Raw genomic sequence first — 22361 nt, forward strand, 5'->3', positions numbered from 1 at the left:
AGCCTTGCCTGACAAATCTGTTTGAATTCTATGAAGAAATAACAAGCAGGATAGAGAAAGGAGAATTGCTTGATACTATGTACTTGGATTTTCAGAAGGCCTTTGACGAGGTGCCACACATGAGGCTGCTTAACAAGCTGCGAGCCGATGGTATTACAAGAAAGATTCTATTATGGATAAAGCAGTGGCTGATTGGCAGGAGGCAAAGAGTGGGAATAAAGGGAGCTTTTTCTGGCTGGCTGCCAGTGACTAGCGGTATTCCACAGGAGCCTATGTTGGGATTAATTCTTTTTGTGTTATATGTCAATGATTTTGATGTTAGAATTCATGGCTTTGTTGCAAAGTTTGCAGATGTTATGAAGGTAGGTGGAGGGGCAGGTATTTTTGAGGAAGTGGAGAGGCTACAGAAGGACTTCGACAGCTTAGGAGAATGGGCAAAGAAGTGAGAGATGGAATACAGTGTTAGGAAGTGTATGGTCATGCACTTTTGCGGAAGAAATGAAAGGGTTGATTACTTTCTAAGTGGAGAGAAAATACAAAAAACTGAGGTGCAAAGGGACTTGGGAATTCCTGTGCAGGATTCTCTAAAGGTTAATTTGCAGGTTGTGTCTGTGGTGAGGAAGGCAAATGCATTGTTAGCATTCATTTCAAGAGGACTAGAATATAAAAGGATGTAATGTTGAAACTTTATAAAGCACTGGTGAGGCCTCTTTTGGAGTCGTGTGAGTAGGTTTGAGCCTGTTATCTTAGAAAGGATGTGCTGAAACTGGGCAGGATTCAAAGGAGGTTCACAAAAATGATTCCAGGATTGAATAGCTTGTCATATGGAAAGCATTTGATGGCTCTGGGCCTGTATTCACTGGAATTCAGATGAATGAGGGGTGACCTCATTGAAACCTATTGAATGGTGAAAGGTCTTGATAGAGTGGATGAGGAGAAGGCGTTTCCTATGATGGGAGAGTCTAAGATCAGAGGACATAGCCTTACACTAGAGGGGGTGTCCTTTTAGAACTGAGATAGGGAGGAATTTCTTCAGCCAGAGAGTGGTGAATCTGTGGAATTCTTTGACACCGGCAGCTCTGGAGGCCAAGTCTTTATGTATGTTTAAGGCAGAGGTTGATAGATTCTTGATTGGTCAGGGCATGAAGGATAAAGGGAGAAGGCAGGAGATTGGGGCCGAGAGGAAAACTGGACTAGCCATGATGAAATGGCTGAGCAGATGCGATGGGCTAACAGCTTAACTCCGCTCCTATATCTTATGGTCTAAATCGCTAAATGCAAAAACAGAATCAATAATTTATGTATTGAAGCAATTTCTATTACTAAAACTGCTAAATATTTTAGCACTTAAGCATATCGAAAATATTTAGCGTATAGAAAGAATATTATATTGTAACAACTGATGCAGATTACTAACAAGTCACGTTACTTTGTCACTCCTACCTTTAGCTTGTGTGTGCGAGCAGCCACTCCACTGGCTTGGATCATGGCAATGAAGATAGGAACATCGCCTAAAGGGCTCCCTTTACCACCAGCTATGCTAATTCCAAGTGCATCATTTGCTCCCTGTCATAAAAACAATGCTCCTGTTAGTAACTGATCTAAAAGCATATTTGAATTGCAGCAGTCCTTACTGTACTATATGCATTAGCTCCTGCAACTTGTCTAAAAGATTGTTCACACCAACATTTATTTGCAGGTGGTCCCATCATATACTGGATCAAGTGTAAGTACTGTGTTCGCCCACAACAGTGGAGCCCTACAGAGTAATTCAAAACTAATCCTGCCTGCACTTCTTTAAATTAACTGCACAATGCTAGTTACTATCTGTACTACTTTGCTTAAGTTCATTATGATTGCCTTACAGTTCTGTGGGATTTGCTTCAGAAAGTTATTTACACTGTCAGAGGAACAATGGCATAAGGCTCACATAACATGAAAAGGAATTGTCCAGAAAGTATATACAAGCAACACACACAAAAAGTGCTGGTGAACGCAGCAGGCCAGGCAGCATCTATAGGAAGAGGTACAGTCAACGTTTCGGGCCGAGACCCTTCGTCAGGACTAACTGAAAGAAGAGATAGTAAGAGATTTGGAAGTGGGACGGGGAGGGGGAGATCTGAAATGATAGGAGAAGACAGGAGGGGAGGGGTGGAGCTAAGAGCTGGAAAGTTGATTGGCAAAAGGGATACGAGGCTGGAGAAGGGAGAGGATTATGGGATGGGAGACCTAGGGAGAAAGAAAGGGGAGGGGGGAACCCAGAGGTTGGGCAAGGAGTTATAGTGAGAGGGACAGGGAGAAAAAAGGAGAGAAAAAAGCATATTAAAAAATAATAATAAATAAATAAACAAACAAACAAATAAATAAATAAGGGATGGGGTACAAAGGGAAGTTGGGGCATTAACGGAAGTTAGAGAAGTCAGTGAAGTCAATGTTCATGCCATCAGGTTGGAGGCTACCCAGACGGACTATAAGGTGTTGTTCCTCCAACCTGAGTGTGGCTTCATCTTTACAGTAGAGGAGGCCGTGGATAGACATGTCAGAATGGGAATGGGATGTGGAATTAAAATGTGTGGCCACTGCTTCCTTTGTTGGACAGAGTGTAGGTGTTCAGCGAAATGGTCTCCCAGCCTGCATCCGGTCTCGCCAATATATAGAAGGCCGCATCGGGAGCACCGGACACAGTATATCACCCCAGCCGACTCACAGGTGAAGTGTCGCCTCACCTGGAAGGACTGTCTGGGGTCCTGAATGGTGGTGAGTGAGGAAGTGTAAGGGCATGTATAGCACTTGTTCCACTTACAAGGATAAGTGCCGGGAGGGAGATTGGTGGGAAGGGATGGGGCGGATGGGGGGATGGGATCCCCTCTTTCTTTCCACAGGGATCACTCCCTACGCGACTCCCTTGTCCATTTGTCCCACCCATCCCATAATCCTCTCCCTTCTCCAACCTTGTATCCCCTTTTACCAATCAACTTTCCAGCTCTTAACTCCATCCCTCCCCCTCCTGTCTTCTCCTATCATTTCAGATCTCCCCCTCCCCCTCCCACTTTCAAAACTCTTACTATCTCTTCTTTCAGTTAGTCCTGACGAAGGGTCTCGGCCTGAAATGTCGACTGTACCTCTTCCTAGAGATGCTGCCTGGCCTGCTGCGTTCACCAGCATTTTTTGTGTGTGTTGCTTGAATTTCCAGCATCTGCAGATTTCCTCATGTTTGCAGAAAGTATATATATTGCTTTTTTTTTGATGGTACAGAATATAGATCAAAGGATACAAGTTTATGTATGTCCCTGAAAGTGGCAACATAAGTAGGTAGGCTTCTAAAGTTCTGAAGACTGCATTACAGTAAGGAGGTGGAGGCTTTGGAGAGAATGCAAAAGAGGCTCATCAGGATGTTGCCTGGTTTAGAGCGAATTTGCTGTAAGTAGCTTGAACATACTTGGACTATTTTCTCTGAAGTGTTGGAGGCTGAGAAGCAAATGATAAAAGTATGTTAAATCATAAGGGGAATACATAGGGTCAATGTCCTATCCAATATCTAGTCAATCTTCTTTTCCCAGAGTGGAAATGTCAGTACTAAAGGGCATTGATTTGAGGTAGGTGGAAGACAGTCTAAAGGAGTTCGTGGAGCAATTTTTTTTAAACACAGTGAGTGATAAGCACCTAGAAAATTCTGCCAGGGTAAGTAGTAGAAGCAAATATTATTGTAACAGTGAACAGGTATTTAGCCAGGGACGTGAACAGGCAGGAGATTGAGGAATATAGACCACGTGCAGGCAGATGGGATTAAAATTGGCATCCTGGTCAGCACAGGCATTATGGGCCAAAGGACCTCTTTCTGTGCAATATTGTTCTATGTTCTACATGAAACACAACAATTCCTGAGCTGAAAGGTTGTCCAAAATACTGGATCACCCTGCTCCTAAGTGCAATTGTTGTCTTTATAGCACTGCTGCCTGAAGTGGGTCTTAGTTGAGTCAGGAAGCCCATTCAGATAAGAACATAAGAAATAGGAGCAGGAGTAGGCCGTCTGGCCCATTGAGCCTGCCCTGCCATTCAATAAGATCATGGCTGATCTGACCATGGACTCATCTCCACCTACCTGTCTTTTCCCCATAACTCTCAATTCCCCTACTATGCAGGGGAAATATGTTCCTTATTACCTCCTACACTTCAGGTTCCTAGTCATCATAGCTGAGTATATAAAAATAAGTGCAGGTGTAAGGCTATTTGACCCCTCATACCTGTTTTGGTATTGTATAACAATATGCTGATCTTTTATCTCAGTGTCATTTTCCTGGATTCCATTAATATCTATAAAAATTTACTTCTGTCTTTAAACGTGTTGGTAACTGAGTCTCTGCATACCCCATGGGTGGAGAATTCCAAAGATTCACTGGTCTTTGCACTTCTTCTTAACTTGTTCCTGAATTAATGATCCCTTATGCTTGACTATGACATTCCCAGATGACTCATCAGGGAAAACACCTCTATACCTAAATTCTTTTAAGAATTTCCCATAAAATCATTGCACTGTCAAACTCATCAGTGTGTAGATCCAGTCTACTTCTCCTCATAAAACTCTTTACTGCACCTCTTTTTCATGAGTACATCTTCCTTACGTGGGAATACCAGACATAAATACAAGAATCCAGGTGTAATCTCCGTGGCAACCAATTCACAAATCATTTTGTAAAGCACAGTATAGCATTGGCCTTCCCAATTACATGTAATATTTACAGACCACCAACATTTGACACTGTTGCTCTCTCTATCCAAGAATTTCGCCCCACACATCGCCTGCTAAATTCCTGATTGGTCTCTTGATCCCACCCCCTGCCCCCATCCTTGCTCATTTAGTGAGATTCTAATCATATCCTGACTCTAGTATAAACTGTTACTGAGATTCTGATGTCAATTCATTGATCAAATCCTAGTACTTATACGTACTTGGCACCTCCCATCATATGTTCCACAAAGGCACACTACACAAAGACAAGCATGTAAAGGCCTAATGGTTTAGATCTAGGATACTGCTGAATGTTACTGCAACAAACCTATGGCTAAATGATTGAGCAACAAATACTTAACTCTTTTTCCCCAGTTATAAATCATCACAGCACAGAAACAGGACCATCGATACAGGTATTCCATGTCAACCAAGGTGCCCACTACTCTAGTACTTTTCAACCAAACACTCCCATTTAGTATTTGGCCTGTATCCCTCTAAACCTTTGCCATCCATGTACTTATCCAAATTTCTTTTAAATGTAATTATTGTATCTGCCTCAATTACTTTCTCTGGCAGCTATTTCAATATATAGTACCTTGAAGAAGTATTCAGCCCCCACAAATATTTTCACATTTTACTGTCTCATTTTCTAAATTTAGAATATAGTTTAGGATTTTTTTTGATCTACAAAACATTGTGCATCATGTCAAATCAAAAGAAAAACTCCAAATCCTAGTAATAATTTACTAAAAATTAAAAACCAAAATTGTGAGGCTGAAAAAGTATTCATCCCCTTTGTAATTACTATGCTAACTTTCCTCAGGCACACTTGTTGATGTAGAAAATTGGAGGATCATCTGAATAAATACCCCCTCGCTGTTAGTTCCACCAGTATGGTTGATTTTCAACAGACCAAAGCAAAGTGAAGACAAAAGAGCGTTCAAGGCAAGTCAGGGAAATGATAATCCAGAAGCACAAATCTGGGGAAGTGTGCAAGACATCTCAAAGGAACTGAACATACCTCAGAGCTCAGTACAATCCATCATGAAAAAGTGGGAAAAATATAAAACCACAGCCTAGGTCAGGCTGCCGCTCTAAACTTAGTTGCCAGCGAAGAATAGCACTTGTAAGAGAGGCTAGTGTAACAACAACAGTCACTCTGAGTGAGCCACAGAAGCCAGTGGCTGTAATAGATGAGGTTCATGGCTCCATAATCTTTAAGGCCTTTACGGAAGAGTGGAAAGGAAGAAGCCCTGGCTAAAAAAAAAACATATCCTTGCCCATAAAGACTTTGCAAAGCATCACTTAGAATATACTGTAAAGATGTGGAAGAAAGTCTTGTGGTCGGATGAGACTAAAGTGGAACATTTTGGCCTCAACAAGTGGCACCTGCAGTGTAAATCTAAAACTGCGTATCAGCCACCTAACATCAAAGCATGGTGGAGGTAACATCATGATATGGGGATACTTTTCTGCAGCAGGGACTAGAAATCTGGTCAGGATTGATGGGAAGATGAATACTGCTAAACACAGAGAGATTCTGGATGAAAACTTGTTAGCCCCTGCCGGAAAGCTTAAACTAGGGAGCAAGTTTATCATCCAGCAGGACATCAACCCAAAGCACACGGCCAGAACAACCATAGGGTGGCTTCAAATGAAGGAAATTGATGTCCTTGAGCAGCCCACTCAGAGTCCTGGCCTTAAACCAATCATACATCTCTGTCACAATCTCAAGATTGCTGACCACCACTGCTCCACAACTAATCTGGCACAGCTTGAGAAATTTTGCAAGGAGGAAAGGGCAAATCTTGCTCCATCACATTTTGCAAGGCTAATAGAGACTTACCTGAATCCAAAAGCACTGCTGGCTGTAACACTCAGCAAGAGGTGGTTCAACTAACTACTGAACAAAGGGGGATGAATACCTTTGAAATGCCGTCATTTCTGTTTCTCATTTTTAGTTTGTCATGCTGTATAATTTTCCCTGTTTTGGGGCTCATGTGTAAAAAAAGGAGCATGCGATTCACAAATAAAAATTCTCAGTTAAATTGATCAAAAATCGCTACTTATTTATGTGTAAGGGTTTCTTCTTTCATGTCACTTGCTAAGGCTAATATGAAATAGCTTCTCTGTAATGTTAACTGATGAGGTAATGTTCTCTGTAGCAGCCTGTTTGGGTTATAATTAGTGATAACGGGACTTGTATTCATTTGCTAACCAATTGGGATAGATGTTATTCTTTGTGTCTGTGTGAAAGCTGTTAGTTTGTGCGGGCTTGGAGAAGAGGGCGCTAGGAGGATGAAGAGAGAAGACGTGGCTTGAGGGGACAGTTGCCAGACCTGCTGGGCCTAGGCTCGGGGCGGGAGCCCCGGGGCTGACTAGCAAAGGAGGATCAGCGAAAGGGAATCCGTGAGCTCCAAAGTTTGTGCACTGGACACATTTATGAGATTATTCGCTCCTTTTATTTGTTTTCCTTTTCTTTTGTTTCTCTACAAACCCATACTTAAATACAAAATCTTAATTGCTTAACTGCACATTGTGGCCTGAATGTTATTTCAGGTGCTGATTTTACACAGGGGACACAACACGCAGCATCCACCCAAACAAGAGTGCTAAAGTTTGGTCGGGGAGGGGGCGCCACACCCGAGATCATGCCACTAGATGCAATGAGTCTTACATATGTGAACAAAGGGCTGGGGCTGAATACTTCTGCCAGACACTGTGTAAAGTTGCTTGACAACTTCCTTTTAAATATTTTCCCCCCTCATCTTAAACCAATGCCCTCCAGTTTTGGGCTATCTTTTCCCAGCAAAAAGCCTGAACGCATTAACCCTATCTACCTGTATGCCACTCATGATTTTATACATCTCTATAAGTGCACCCCTTAGCCTCCTACATTCCATGGAATAAAGCCCTATTCTGTCCAACATCTCTCTATAATTCAGTCCGTCAAATTCTGACAACATTCTCTTTGCACTCTTTCTAGCTTAATGACATCCTTCCTATAAAAGGGTGAAGAAAGCATACACAATACTCCAAATGCAGCCTCACTCTTGTGATGTACATCTACAACATAATGTCCCAGCAGATGTACTCAGTACCTTGGCTGATGAAGGCCAGCTTGCCAAACACCCTGTCTACAATGCCACTTCCAGCAACCTACGTACACGTACTCCTAGGTCATTCTGTTCCACTACACTCCTCAGAACCTGACGATTCTCTGTACAAGTCTGACTTTCCAAAATGCAACACCTTACACTTAAGTGGATTAAATGCCACTTTCCAATCCATGGCCCACTTACTCAGCTGATCGAGATACCCCTGGAATTTTTCATAACTTTCTTCATCGTCTATGCTGCTACCTATTTTCATATTATCCGGAAACTTATTAACCATGCCTTATGCATTCCCAGGTCACAGCACTGATCCCTGAGGCACAACTCTAGTCATAGGCCTTCACGCCAAGAAACAACCTTCCACCATCATCCTCTGTCAGTTATGAATCTAGTTAGCTAGATTTCCCTATATCCCTTCCAATGTAACATTCCAGACCAGCCTACCAGTTCTTAATGAATTTCTTGTGTGTTACTTCATAAAATGATGGACGAGGGGTGATTGATAAGTTCATGGACTAAGGTAGAAGGAGTCAATTTTAGAAAACCTAGCATATATATTTTTCCTACATTTACACATTTAGACCAGCGGTCGTGGAGCATATGGATCCCTTCTTTGTAGAGGTTGGTGTCTTGGACCTCCAGAAGTGGTCCACAGCAGGGGTGATTGATAAGTTCGTGGTCTAAGGTAGAAGGAGATGAGTTATGAACTTCAAATTTTCTGCATTTTCACTCAGTTGAACTGCACGTGCATGTAATGAGAGCTGCATAACTTAGCTCTTTCTACCTTAGGCCACAAACTTTTCAATCACCCCTGTTGTGGACCACCTGGAGGTCCAAGACACTCTCGTTACATGCACGTGCAGTTCAACTCTTTGAGTGATAAAGCAGAAAATCTGAAGTTAATAACTCATCCCCTTCTACCTTAGGCCACGAACTTATCAATCACCCCTGCTGTGGACCACTTCTACAAAGAAGGGATCCGTATGCTTCACGACCGCTGGACTAAGTGTGTACATGTAGGAGGGGACTATGTTGAAAAATAAATGTGATAGGTTCTCTAAAATTGACTCCTTCCACCTTAGGCCACAAACTTATCAATCACCCCTCGTACATTGTTTAAACCACAAGCAAGAGAAAATCTGCAGATGCTGGAAATCCAAGCAATACACACAAAATGCTGGAGGAACTCAACAGGCCAGGCAGCATCAATGGAAAAGAGCATAGTCGACGTTTTGGTGCTGATGAAAGATCTTGCCCCAAAATGTTGACTGTACTCTTTTCCATAAATGCTGCCTACAGCATTCTGTGTGTGTTACACTGTTCAAATGCTGGGATTTAAAACAAACAGTACAAAACTCACCTGTGACATATTCTGTAATTGAAACTCAAGAGTTCAGCACAGCTTTTTGGGCCAAAGGGCCTGTATTGTGCTGTAGGTTTTCTATGTTTCTAAGAGACAGGCCAGGCCATTTAGCCCAGTCAAAGGTCGAGCTCATACATTCTTCCCACCCCTACCCCCAATATTTATCCCCTATTTCTTTCTCCAACCCATCTTTATTTGGCTTCCCCATGAAAGCTCTAAAATATCTGTTTCACAGACTTCTTTGGATTATCTGTTCCCAATTAAAAGCAAAAATTTACCTTTACATTAGTTGATCTTTGCATGTCCACGATTAATGAGTGAGGACAATAACACCTTTTCAACAAATATGATTTAACATTATCTTTGCTGTTTCATTGATTTCAAAACCAATTGAATCTGGTTAGAAATACATGTCATTGTCACATTAATACTTTATACAAACTTATCAAATTTCTCTTTCACTTTTGCCTGCCGACCTGGTTTTCAGGATGACACACATTACTGAGTTTTACAGGTGACAAAAATGAAGCTAAAAATAGCAGTTTAAGTTCTGACACAGTCCTCCCAGTTCTAATTTCTTGTGTGTTGAAAGCCATGGCATTAAAGTACCTGTCTGCACCTTCTATTTTTGTTTTTCCCTGCTTTCCTTCTACTATGACTATCCCTAGATACCCAGTACTCAGAAAACTGATTCTTAAAACAGTATCTCTAATTTAAGTGTAGGCCTTTCACCACAACTATCAATTACTCCAGCAATGGAGAAAAAATGAGGGCAAAATGAAAACAATGTTGAAAGTCAGCATTTTGCCAGAGGGGATATGACAAATTTCATTAGAAATGGTACCTGAAAGATAAGAAAATGCCTTGGCAGATTTGAACAAAATAATATAGGTAACAGAAAAGTATTAACTAACAGTGGAAAGAAGCGCAGGAGTTACCAGCACATCACCTTTACTTCATCTGCTTTTCTCCATTTCATCCCCTCAGCTAATGAAAACTTTTGCATTCCTTTGAGGGCTCCAAAATCGATTGATTGGTTCATTATTTATTTATTTTGAGATACAGCATTGCAGCGAGCCCTTCCACCCCGAGACCGTGCTGTCCAATTACCAAGGAAGCTGGAGCGTCCAGCCACAGGGAGAAGGTATAGACTCCTTACAGACTGTGGAAAAATTGAACCAGGTCACTCTATTGTACCACGACATTACACTACTATGTGGCCCTAAATATTTGTAGTGTGTTTTAGGACTTTCTTTAGTTGCATCTACTAAGGATTTACTATGGCCCCTTTTTGCTTCCTAATTTCTTTCTTAAGCTCTCTCTTACATACTCTATATTCTTCAATGGACTCAGTTGATTCCAGTTGCCCCTATTGTCATATGCTGTCTTTATTTTCCTGATCAATATCCTTGGTCATTATGTTCCTTAATTTTGTCATTTTTGCCTTTCACCCTTACTGGAACATGTTGGCCCTAACTTTCTAACTCTCTTTTCAAAGACTCCTATATGTTAGGGTCTTGGCCCAAAATCTCGACTGTTTACTCTTTTCCAGAGATGCTGTCTGGCCTGCTGACTTCCTCCAGCATTTTGCGTGTGTTGCTGTAAGTTAGATATGATCTTGCCTACAAGCATCTGCTCCCAAACAAGACAAAATCTGCAGATGCTGGGATTCTGAGCAACACACACAAAATGCTGGAGGAACTCAGCAGGCCAGGCAGCACCTATAGAAGAAATTAGTCAATGTTTTGGGCTTCCACTCCCAGACTACTATTGCCAGGTCCTCTCTTATGCTACTGAAATCAATCTCCCTGCAATTCAGCACCTTGATTTGAGCACCAACCTTATCCCACTACGAATTTTAATAATTATGACTACTATTTCCAATGTTCTCTGAACGACATTTCCATCTCCTGCCTAGTTTTAGTCCCGAAGGTCAAGTACAGCCTTGTTCTCCATTAGAACTATATACAGTACATTTTACTTACCCTTGTTATTTCCACAGTTCTCAGACCTGTATCTGAACCTAAAAGATTCAAGTTGAAACAAAACTCATTATTAGACTGCCTTAGCCATGTTCCATTGATAACTTGGATTTTAAGTTAACTATTTTAAGATTGTGAGAAGTTATGTAAAAGTACAAAGAGTTTTGTTGCAATATTGCATACAGCATTTTTGAAATAAGAGAATCATATGACCTTTTTGCAAATAATAATGCTTATTACTTGTTTACTGCAAAGTGGAGAATAATTAAATCTAATCACATTTCAATATTGAGATATGAATCCAGGACTTACACCAATGACAGTTATAGTAAGTTTCTGACTATTAATTTGTTCAGTATATCAATGAAAATGTGAATTGAATCTGGGATTTCTCTGACATCTGGTCTTCAATAATTTGATAATCGTGTCACTAGGTCATTGCAATTGCCTTTCGTTGTTGCATCTTAATGAATCGGATTAAGCATGTCCCCACTTTAAAGGGCAGTAGCTAAAGTTTAACCAGTAAAGATATGAAAAGAATGTTTATGTTAAGTTCTGTTACATTACACTGGTTCAATAAGCAGTCCAGAAGGGCATACCAGTTCCAAACATGAGGTGTCTTCTGCTGAAGTCACAACACGTGCATGCTAAACAGTAAAATCAGCATGCAATATATAAAGCTAAGCAAACCCACAAACAATGGGTCAAATCAAAATTTTGAGGTCCTGCCACATCTAATCAAGAAAATTATATTGTGTAGTTTGCTCACAATGTGGATTCCTTTCCACTGGAAAAGACAAATGTAGATCAGTGACTATTTTACAGAACAGCTCCATTTAGTCACTGGGAGTGCCTACATTTCCAGAGAGATGTCACATTAATTTTCTTTTTCACTCCAACTCTGAACCGTTGGTCTCAGAAAGTGAATTACAATCATGCTGCATAGAACGACACCCTGGCCAAGTTGACCGCCTGTCTCTCTTCTGCGGTTATGTCTGTGCCGGGTGCCCTTGGAGAGGGAGCATTGGTTTCTATGGGCACAGTGGGGATTTTCGTGAATGGTGGGCCTCCCAAGAATAGAGTGCTTTATAGACAATAGTAACCATATTTTAATTTGAAAATTTTAACAGCTTGTAAACCGCTGATCAAAAAAGGGAAAGTTGTCCTTTGGTTCACTGACTCTACACTGAACATCAAGCATCCATATTTACACTAATCCCATTTTATACTCCCCACATTCTCATCAACTCCTCATACTACCACTCAGCAATTCATAGTGGCCTACTGGCCAATCAACCCAAAAACTTTTGAAATGTGAGAGCAAACCGGAGCATCCAGAGGAAATGTGAAAGGAAGAAGTGCAAACTCTACTCTGTGTGGTGTCTGTGCTCATCAGCACAGTTCCAGTGAAGCCCAAGCTATATTTGATTAAAAGCACTTTGTCTTCCATCTGGGCATTCTACAGCCTTCAGGTTTCAGTATCAGATTGGATAGTTTCTGCGAGAACACTTTTCATACTTTGATTTGAACCGGCTAGTTTTGCTAAGGTTACCCCAACAGTAATTATTTCATGTTTTACTCTTTGAACAGGCATCACCTGAGGGAACACAGAACAGGAACTGGTCCTGCATAGACCAGGATGCCAATCTAACTCATCACATCTGCCTGTAAGGTTGTATTTCTCTATTCTCTATCTGTTTATGTATCTGTCTAAATACAGTGCCTATAAAAAGTATTCACCCCCCCATGGAAGTTTTCATGTTTTATTATTTTACAACACTTAATCACAGTGAATTTAATTTGGCGTTTTTGACACTGATCAACAGAAAAGACTCTGTGTCAAAGTGAAAACAAATTTCTATAAATTGGTCTGCATTTATTACATTTATTAAACACAAAATAATTGATTGCATACAGTGGTGCCTTAAAATTTGTGAACCCTGTAGAATTTTCTCTATTTCTGTATAAATAGGACCTCAAATATGTTCAGATCTTCACATAAGTCCTAAACCTAGATAAAGAGAACCCAATTAAAATAACAACACAAAAAACATTATACTTGTTTATTTATTTATTGAGAAAAATGATCCATTATTACATGTATTTGTTGGAAAAAGTATGTGAACCTTTGTTTTCAGTAACTGGCGTGACCCCCTTGTACAGCAGTAACTTCAACCAAACGTTGCCGGTAACTGTTGATCAGTCCCAAACATTGGCTTGGAGTAATTTTAGGCCATTCCTTACAAGCCCGCTTCAACTCTGGGATGTTGGCAGGCTTCCTTCATGACCTGCTTGCTTAAAGCCCTTTCACAACATTTTTACAGGATGAAGGTCAGCACTTTGACTCAGCCATTCCAAAATATGAATTTTTTCCTTCTAAACCATTCTGCCATTTTGTTGTTGATTAGGACCACAAGTTCAGAAGATATACAAGCAGAATTAGGCTATCTGGCCCATCAAGTCTGCTCTGCCATTCAATTACGGTTGATCCTTTTGTCAACTCCTTGGCCTTCTCCCTACTTTACTCGTCTTTCGGATCATTGTCTTGTGAATTATCCAACTTCTATTAAGTTCAGGTGACAGACTGATACCCTGATATTGTCCTGTAAAATCACTTGATACAATCGTGGATTCATTGTTCCCTCAAGAACTGCAAGATGTCCAGGTCCTGAGGCAGCAAAGCAGCCCCAAACCATGATGCTCCTTCCACCATGCTTCACAGTTGGGATGAGGTTTTGGTGTTGGTGTGCAGTGTCCCTTTTCCTCCAAACATAGCAATGTGCATTTCTGCCAAAAAGTTCAACTTTTGTCTCATCTGTCCACAGATCAATGTCCTAGAGGCATTGTAGAACATCCAGGTGGTCTTGCAAACTTGAGACATGCAGCAATGCTTTTTTGGAGAGCAGTAGTTTCCTCAGTGGTGTCTTTCCATGAATGCCATTCTTGTTCAGTGCTTTTCTTACTGTGGATACATGAACAGCGACTTTAGCAAGATCAAAAGATCTCTGCAGGTCTTTTGCTGTTACCCTTGGGTTCTTTTTCACCTCTGTCAGCATTGCAGGTTATGCTCTTGTTGTGATCTTCGCAGGATGCCCATTCCTAGGGAGAGTAGCAAAGTTACCGGGTTTCCTCCATTTGTAGACAATTTCCCTTACTGTGGACTGATGAACTCTCAGGTCTTTAGAAATGCTTTTGTAGCCTTTTCTAGCTTGATGGATCTTTACAATTCTAAAGTCCTCTCAAAGTTGCTTTGATTGAGGTAAGGTGCACATGAACAGATCTTTCTTCAGAAGAACAGGTTCTGTCAGTAACTTGACTGTGTCTTTTTTTATAGGGCGGGGCACCTCTAATACCTCCAATCTCATCTCATTGATTGGAACATCTGACTCCAAATAGCTTTTGTAGAAGGCATTACCCCAGAGATTTACATACTTTTTCCAATAAATACATGTAATACAGGATCAATATTTTTCAATAAATAAATGAATATAATGTTTTTGTGTTATTATTTAATTGGGTTCCTCTTATCTAGTTTTAGAACTTGCGTAAAGATCTGATCCCATTTTAGGTCCTACTTATGCAGAAGCAGAGAAAATTCTACAGAGTTCACAAACTTTCTAGCACCACCGTAATTATTCACGCCCTTCAAGTCAGTATTAGTAGATGCACCTTTGGTAGCAATTACACCCTTGAGTCTGTGTGGATAGGTCTCTCTCAGCTATGCACATCTGGACTCTGCAATTTTTCCACCTTTCTTGTTGACAAAACCGCTCAAGCTCGGCCAGATTGCATGGGAATCGTGAGTGAACAGCCCTTTTCAAGTCCAGCCACAAATTCTCAATTGGTTTGAGGTCTGGACTCTGACTTGGCCACTGCAGGACATAAACTTTGTTGTTTTTAGGCCATTCCTGTTGGCTTTTAGCTTGGGGTCATTGTCTTGCTGGAAAACAAATCTTCTCCCGAGTCGCAGTTCTCTTGCAGACTGCATCAGGTTTTCCTCCAAGATTTCCCTGTATTTTGCTGCATTCATTTTACCCTCTACCTTCACAAGCCTTCCAGGGCCTGCTGCAGTGAAGCATCCCCACAGCATGATGCAGCCACCACCACGCTTTGAGGTAGGGATGATGTGTTTTTGATTATGTGCGGTGTTGGTCTAATGGCCAGTAAGCTCAATTTTCATTTCATTAGATCATAGAACCTTCTTCTAGTTGACTTCAGAGTCGCCCACATGCCTCCTGGCAAACTCTAGCCGAGATTTCATGTGTGTTTTTTTTTCCAACAGTGGCTTTCTCTTTGCCACTCTCCCATCAAGCTGTGACTGGTGAAGCATCCGAGCAACAGTTGTTGTATGCGCAGTCTCAGACACTGAAGCTTGTAACTCCTCCAGAGTTGTCTTAGGTCTCTTGGTGGCTTCCCTCACTAGTCCGCTTCTTGCACAGTCACTCAGTTTTTGAGGACGGCCTGCTCTAGGCAGATTTACAGCTGAGTCATATTCTTTCCATTTCTTGATGATTGACTTAACCAAGGGATATTCAGTGACTTGGAAATTTTCTTGTGTCCATCTCCTGTCTTGTACTTTTCAATAACCTTTCCACAGAGTTGCTTGGAGTGTTCTTTTGCCTTCATGGTGTAGTTTCTGCCAGGATATTGACTCACCAGCAGTTAGACCTTCCAGATACAGATGTATTTTTACTACAATCAATTGAAACACCTTGACTGTACAATAATGATAGCCATTTAACTAATTATGTGACTTGTAAAACCAATTGACTGCACCAGTGATGATTTGGTGTCTCATATTAAAGGGGGTGAATATTTATGCAATCAGTCATTTTGTGTTTTATATTTGTAATTAATTTAGATCACTTTGTATCTTTCTGTTTTCACGTTGACACAAAAAAGTCTTTTTCCATTAATCAGTGTCAAAAAAAATTAAATACACTGTGATTCAATGTTGTAAAACAATAAAACATGAAAACTTCTGGTGGGGTGGGGGGGAATATTTTTTGATAGGCACTGTACCTCTTAAATATTGCTTTGGTATCTACTTCTATGACCTCCTCCCCTAGGAGGGAAGTCCAGACACCAAAAACTTGCTTCATATATCATCTTTAAACTTCCTCCCCTCACATTAAATCTGTGTTTCTTTAGTACTTGACATTACCAACTTGGGAAAAAGACTCTGGCTATCATATCTATGCTTCTCACAATTTTATATACTTGTATCAGGACACCTGTCAGCCTTCAATGCTCCAGAGAAAATTATCTAAGTTTGTCCAACGTCATCCTCTACACTCCATCCAATTATCATCCTGGTGAATCTCTTCTGCACCCTCTCCATATCCTTTCTGTACTGTAGTAACCAGAAATCACACAATATTCCAAATGTGGCCTAACCAAAATTTTGTATAGCTGCAACATGACTTCCCAATTGTTATACTCAATGTCCAGACCAATTATTGCAGATGCATATCCTAGTCTAATCTATTACAACATTCCTCATTCTCCGTAACTCTACCAACTGTTGGAACTCCATAAACTTTGGAGTCATTTGGCCTCACTCTTTCATTCGTCCTATCCATCCATCCCTCACACTCTCTGTAATTTAATAGTAAATTGTTTTCTCTCCTTCCCAGTTCCGATGAAGTGTCTTTTACTGGAAATGTTGACCTTACTTGTTTTTGCACAAAGGGTGCCTGATTTTCTGGATGTTTCTAGCAATTGCTGTTTTTAGTCATGAACAGTGGTGGATATTTAAACACTATTAAAAGGAGGTCCCAGAGTATACTTATCCTCAGCAAAGGCAGGCTCCAATTATGGGCACGAGCAACAAACCACCTTCAAGTGCTGAGTGCATGTAAACATCACCAAATATTGCTTGCCCTCCAGCTTGCATACCATTTTATCTAGCATACACTCAGAGGCCACTTTATTAGGTACACTTGCATACCTGCTTGTTAATGCAAATATCTAATCAGCCAAGCATATGGCAACAACTCATTGCATAAAAGCATACAGACATGGTCAGGAGATTCATTTGGTGTTCAGACCAAACATCAGAAGGGAGAAGAAATATGACCTAAATGACTTTACTGTGGAATAATTGTTGATGCCAGATGGGGTGGTTTGAGTATCTCAGACACTGCTGATCATGAACAGCAGTCTCTGGAGTTTACATAGAATGGTGCGAAAAACAAAAAGCATCCAGTGAGCAGCAGTTCTGTGGGCAAAAATGCGTTGTTAATGAGAGAGGTTAGAGGAGACTGGCAGGATTAGCTCAAGCTGACAGGAAGGTGACAGTAACTCAAATAAAAATGTTGTAACAGTGGTATGCAGAAGAGCATCTCTGAACACAAGTCACGTTGAACATTGACATGAATGGGTTACAGCAGCAGAAGAAGACCATGAACATACACTCAGAGGTCACTTTATTATGTACAGGAGGTACCTAATAAAGTGGCCACTGAGTGTATGTCATCATTCCTTCATTGTGAATGGGCTGCAATCCTGTAAGTCCCAAACCGATGACATTATGCAGTATTTGACCAAGGGGACTGCTTACCAACACATTCTCACAGGCAATAATTTCTGGTTTGGACACTGGCATCTGTACTGTGAGAAGGAGCATTGAAGGATAATAATGAGGAACCCTGCCTTAGAAAATGTGTGATGGAATAGACTACACATTCTATGGACAGATTATGGGTTGAATGAGTTTAATGCATTTTTATTTTGAAATACTTCACTTCAAAATAGTTGCAATTGCACAACAAATACATCAATAACTATTACAGTGCAAATTAATTTCTCCATTTTTCATGAGTGTTCATGGAACTCAGCTAAACTTTATGCATCAAAGATCAGTCTATTTAACAAAACAGACAGAAAATATGGAACAATCTTCATCGATTGGATGATTGCTGAGAGTCGATTACCCATCTACTGCAGAAATTCCCAATATCACGAAGGTAAAAATTTCCCAGATATTATAGTTGAAAAAAGTACATGTAAAGAAATCCCGACACATTAAACATTTAACATTTTACCCAAGTTCCTCTGTGAGGATTCAGCTGTATTTTTCTTGCTGATAGCAATATTTTGTGAAGTTGTCACAGCAGGTCCAAATCTTGACTGATTACTGATGCCACTTTCTTGGCTCATCTAGTGTCAGATCAGAATAAAAAATTAATAAAGGTAATTTAATTTAAAAAGAGGATATCAGTTGGATGTGAGGCAACAGTGGATATCAATTGGGATTCAAATGCATTCCTAATTCTGGCCTATTTTATCCTAATCTTGTGGGCTATTCACTTATAACTGAACAGTGAAAGAAAAAATATGATTAATTCCTTTTCACAGATTAAACCATGATAGTCACAGATGAAAATCATTACACAGATTTTGATGCTGGGCTTGGAGATCAACACTTGTTCCTGATTAACAGTTTTCAAAATGGTTACTATTTGCACCTCTCTTCCCTGACCACCACCACCTCTACATCCCTCTTCCCCACAAATAAGACCATGAGACAGTAACACATAGGAACAGAATTAAGAAATAATAATTGATTAAGAAGTGCTAACATAAGCCCATAAGTCATAAGAACAGAATTAGGCTATTCGGCCCATCGACTTTGCTCTGCCAATTGATCATGGCTAATATATTTTCCCTCTCAACCCTATTCTCCTGCTTTTTCCCCATAATCACTGACACCCTTATTAATTAAGTAACCATCAACCTTCACTTTAAATATATCCATTCAGTTAGCCTCCACAGCCTTCTGTGGCAATGAATTCCACAAATTCACCACCTTCTGGCTGAAGAAATTCTTTCTCACCTCTGTTCTAAATGGACATGCCTCTATTCTGAGACTGTGCCCTCTGGTCCCAGTCACTTCCACTACTGGAAACCTCGTCTGCATATCTACTCTATCTGGGTCTTTCAATATCTGGTAGTTTTCAATTAGATCACCTCTTATTCTTCCAAACTCCAGTGAGTACAGGCACAAAGCCATCAAATGCTCTTCGTAGTTTAATCCTTTCTTTCCCAAAATCATTTTTGCAAACCTCCTCTGGACCCTCTCCAATGCCTTTCTTAGATATGGGGCCAAAAACTGCTCACAATACTCCAAATGTGATCTGACTGTCGCCTATAAGCCTCAGCATTATACCCTTATTTTTATATTCTAGTCCTCTTGAAATGAATGCTAACATTGCATCTGCCTTCCTTATAACTCAAGCTACAAGTTAGCCTTTAGGGAATCCTGCACTAGGACTCTCCATTCCCTTTTTGCATTTCTGATTTCTGAATTTCTAAACCGCAATTTACATACATAATGTAGTGAAAATTATGAGGCAGAGGCAATAAATCAAAAATCAAAACCAAAAAATCAGGGAATGGAAATAAAATTAGTATATATCAGAAATGATAATCTGACAGCGATATTTTGAATGCAATCCTTTACCGTAGCCAGAGATTTTCTTTTTATAACACTGATAATTAAGAATGAAATGAAATAAATCAGTGCAATTTTCATTTCCCATTTGGAAAGTAAGCATTTTTTAAAAATACTGCCAATTAGAAAATAATTACAGTGGCTTTAAAAATAAAACGTCCAATTAATTTACAGTGAATTTATGGTTTACAGTTCTGCAAAGTAGATCACTTTTCCTCTGATAATTTAATGATGCAATATTTGGAAGCCACAGATAATTACTAATACAGTTTCACAGAGTATAAAACTTCCCTAATTCATAAATTTAACATTTTATAAAGCACAATTCTTCACCTGTTTTAGCTATTAATATAAAGTTACTGACTTCCAAATATAATTCATCTTCCTATTTCATGAATAAAGTACAAAAATTTAGATAAAATATTTTCTTGCAGCTTTGGGATGTGCAACGAAACTATTGTTCCCTTGAGGCATCAACATAAACATTAAACCATTTATACATTGGTTTTCACAGCTATTAACTGATCCCCACGATGATAATGCAATCCTCATTTTGCAATAATGAATAAACTAAGGTCACATATATTAATGAAGACAATACAGATCTTCAAAATGATACGGGACCTATGTGTATTACATTGCTGGCTAATGTCCCCCAGCAGAAAGGCAATCTGCTTCCAGGTCTGTTCTTGTGTCACTTGCTATAAGAGATGCACCGGAGTGTTCCAGACAGACTGTAACTACTTTTACATAATTTAATTAAATTTCATTTTGATATTCCAATGAACTGAAAGCATATTGTCTGAGGGACAGGCACAATTCTAATTAACATATCACTGATTAATTGAAAGATAAGAAATGATGATTAACTTTCAGCAAATTCTTTCACAAATGAACTTCGGAGTTTAAATGACCTGGCTGCCTTGTGATGTACTTCTGGAGGAGATCCATGAGCCTGCCTTCAGACGGCCAACTTCCAACTGAACTAATCCTTGAGCACACTGAAAAAAACAGAAGTTTAAGTTATAAGGAAGTCTAATACCAATTTGTATTGCAATTAAACAATTAAAGGGTAGAATTTTACAATTTTACCTGGTTGCCTTGTGCACCAAAAGTATATACTGGAAATTCTAGTCTTTTCATGGCCTTCAATGCCCAGATTGTGCAGGCTGCTACAGAATTTCAAATAACTTGGATTTTGCAAAGAGTGCTCACGAACTGGTACCAAATACATTTTTCCACCGACTTGTGATATAATTACCTGCTATTGGGGGCTGTGTCCTTTGTCAAAAAGCCTAGCAACAGGAAATATCTTTAAACAAACTCAAGAATGTTTACTGAGAGACACAGGAAGGTTAAATTGGGGTGAGTAGCAAATGTTTTCTTAGGGCCTGTCTGCCCACTGATGAAGGCCAATGATCTGTAACATTAGCTGGTTTTGTCTCCGCAGAATTTTGCCTGATCTGCTAAATGTTTCCAGCACTTCCTGTTTTTATTTTGAGCGTGCTAGATGCTTGTAGTCAGTGATTGTTTTGGTCATGGCTCTTTATTATAAATTTCAGTAGCAAATGAGGCCCAACATTTCTGACAGCAATCAAGTGATGTTATATTTATTCACTGATGAAAATTTATCACCCAGAATCCCAGGAATGAGCTTGATGATTGTTGTTACTAAGGCTAGCTTTATTTACAGATTTGTTTTAAATACTTGTATTTTGGTTTCCATTACACAAGACATTAATTCAGCTGTTCTATAAAAGCGAATCAGGTTTCTTTGCATTTTCAGGTACATAGGCTAGCCTCACTGAGCATCCTTAGGCATCCACGTCTGCTGGCATAAACCTTATTCCATGACTGAAGTATCCACTCTCATATATATTCCAGTATCCTTCAAGATATTTCACCTCAAGCCACCTGCTACTTCCAAATGCCATTCCATAGAGTCATAGAAAAGCACAGCACAGAAACATGCCCTTTGACCCATCTGCTCCATGCCAAAACCACTTAAACTGCCCACTCCCATCAACCTGTACCTGGACCATAGCCCTCCATACCCCAACCATTTATGTACTGAGCCAAACTTTTCTTAAAACTTTGAAATCCAACTTGCATGTACTACTTGTGCTGGCAGCTCATTCCAGACTCTCACAATCTTCTGAGTGAAGAAGTTTCCCCTCAAGTTTCCCTTCAACTTTTCATCTTTCAGCCTTAACCATTGCCCTCTGGTTGTAGTCCTACCCAATCTCAATGGAAAGAGTTTGCATTTACCCTACATTGTTTGTTTGTTATGTGCTGCGTTCTATGACTTGGCTGATTATGGCCTTTTTATGACCATGATCGTTCTTAGCAAAATTTTTGACAGAAGCGTTTTGTTATTGCCTTCTTCTGGGCAGCATCTTTACAAGATGGGTGACCCCAGCCGTTATCAATACTCTTCAGAGACTGTATGCCTGGTGTTACTGATCACATAATCAGGACTTGGGATATGCACCAGTTGCACATACGACGATCCACCAACTGCTCCCATGGCTTCATGTGATCCTGCTGAGTGGTGCCACACCTCACCCAAGGGCAACCTGCAGACTAGCGAAGGGAAGCAGCGCCTTACGTATTCTTTTCAATTTAATTACATATCAATTTCTACATTTGCCTCCCACAGGTTCCAATGGAATACCTTGTCAGGCCTTGGGGATTTATCCACCCTAATTTGTCT

At 40.2% G+C, this 22361-nt stretch overlaps 1 protein-coding gene across 5 annotated transcripts in view; it reads right to left on the reverse strand.

Annotated features, from left to right (window-relative positions):
* Positions 1-22361, reverse strand: part of patj (PATJ crumbs cell polarity complex component) — a 317427-nt gene that overhangs the window by 24908 nt on the left and 270158 nt on the right. For all 5 annotated transcript variants that reach the window (XM_072273781.1, XM_072273782.1, XM_072273784.1 and 2 more), the window contains 4 exons: positions 20563-20649; positions 18240-18354; positions 11197-11234; positions 1444-1566 (listed from right to left, as the gene is read on the reverse strand). In XM_072273781.1, the coding sequence (XP_072129882.1) occupies positions 1444-1566; positions 11197-11234; positions 18240-18354; positions 20563-20649 (363 nt within the window). The remainder of the gene's footprint in view (positions 1-1443; positions 1567-11196; positions 11235-18239; positions 18355-20562; positions 20650-22361) is intronic.

Source organism: Mobula birostris, chromosome 12 (genome assembly GCF_030028105.1).
Source record: "Mobula birostris isolate sMobBir1 chromosome 12, sMobBir1.hap1, whole genome shotgun sequence".
NCBI classification, from domain to species: domain Eukaryota; kingdom Metazoa; phylum Chordata; class Chondrichthyes; order Myliobatiformes; family Myliobatidae; genus Mobula; species Mobula birostris.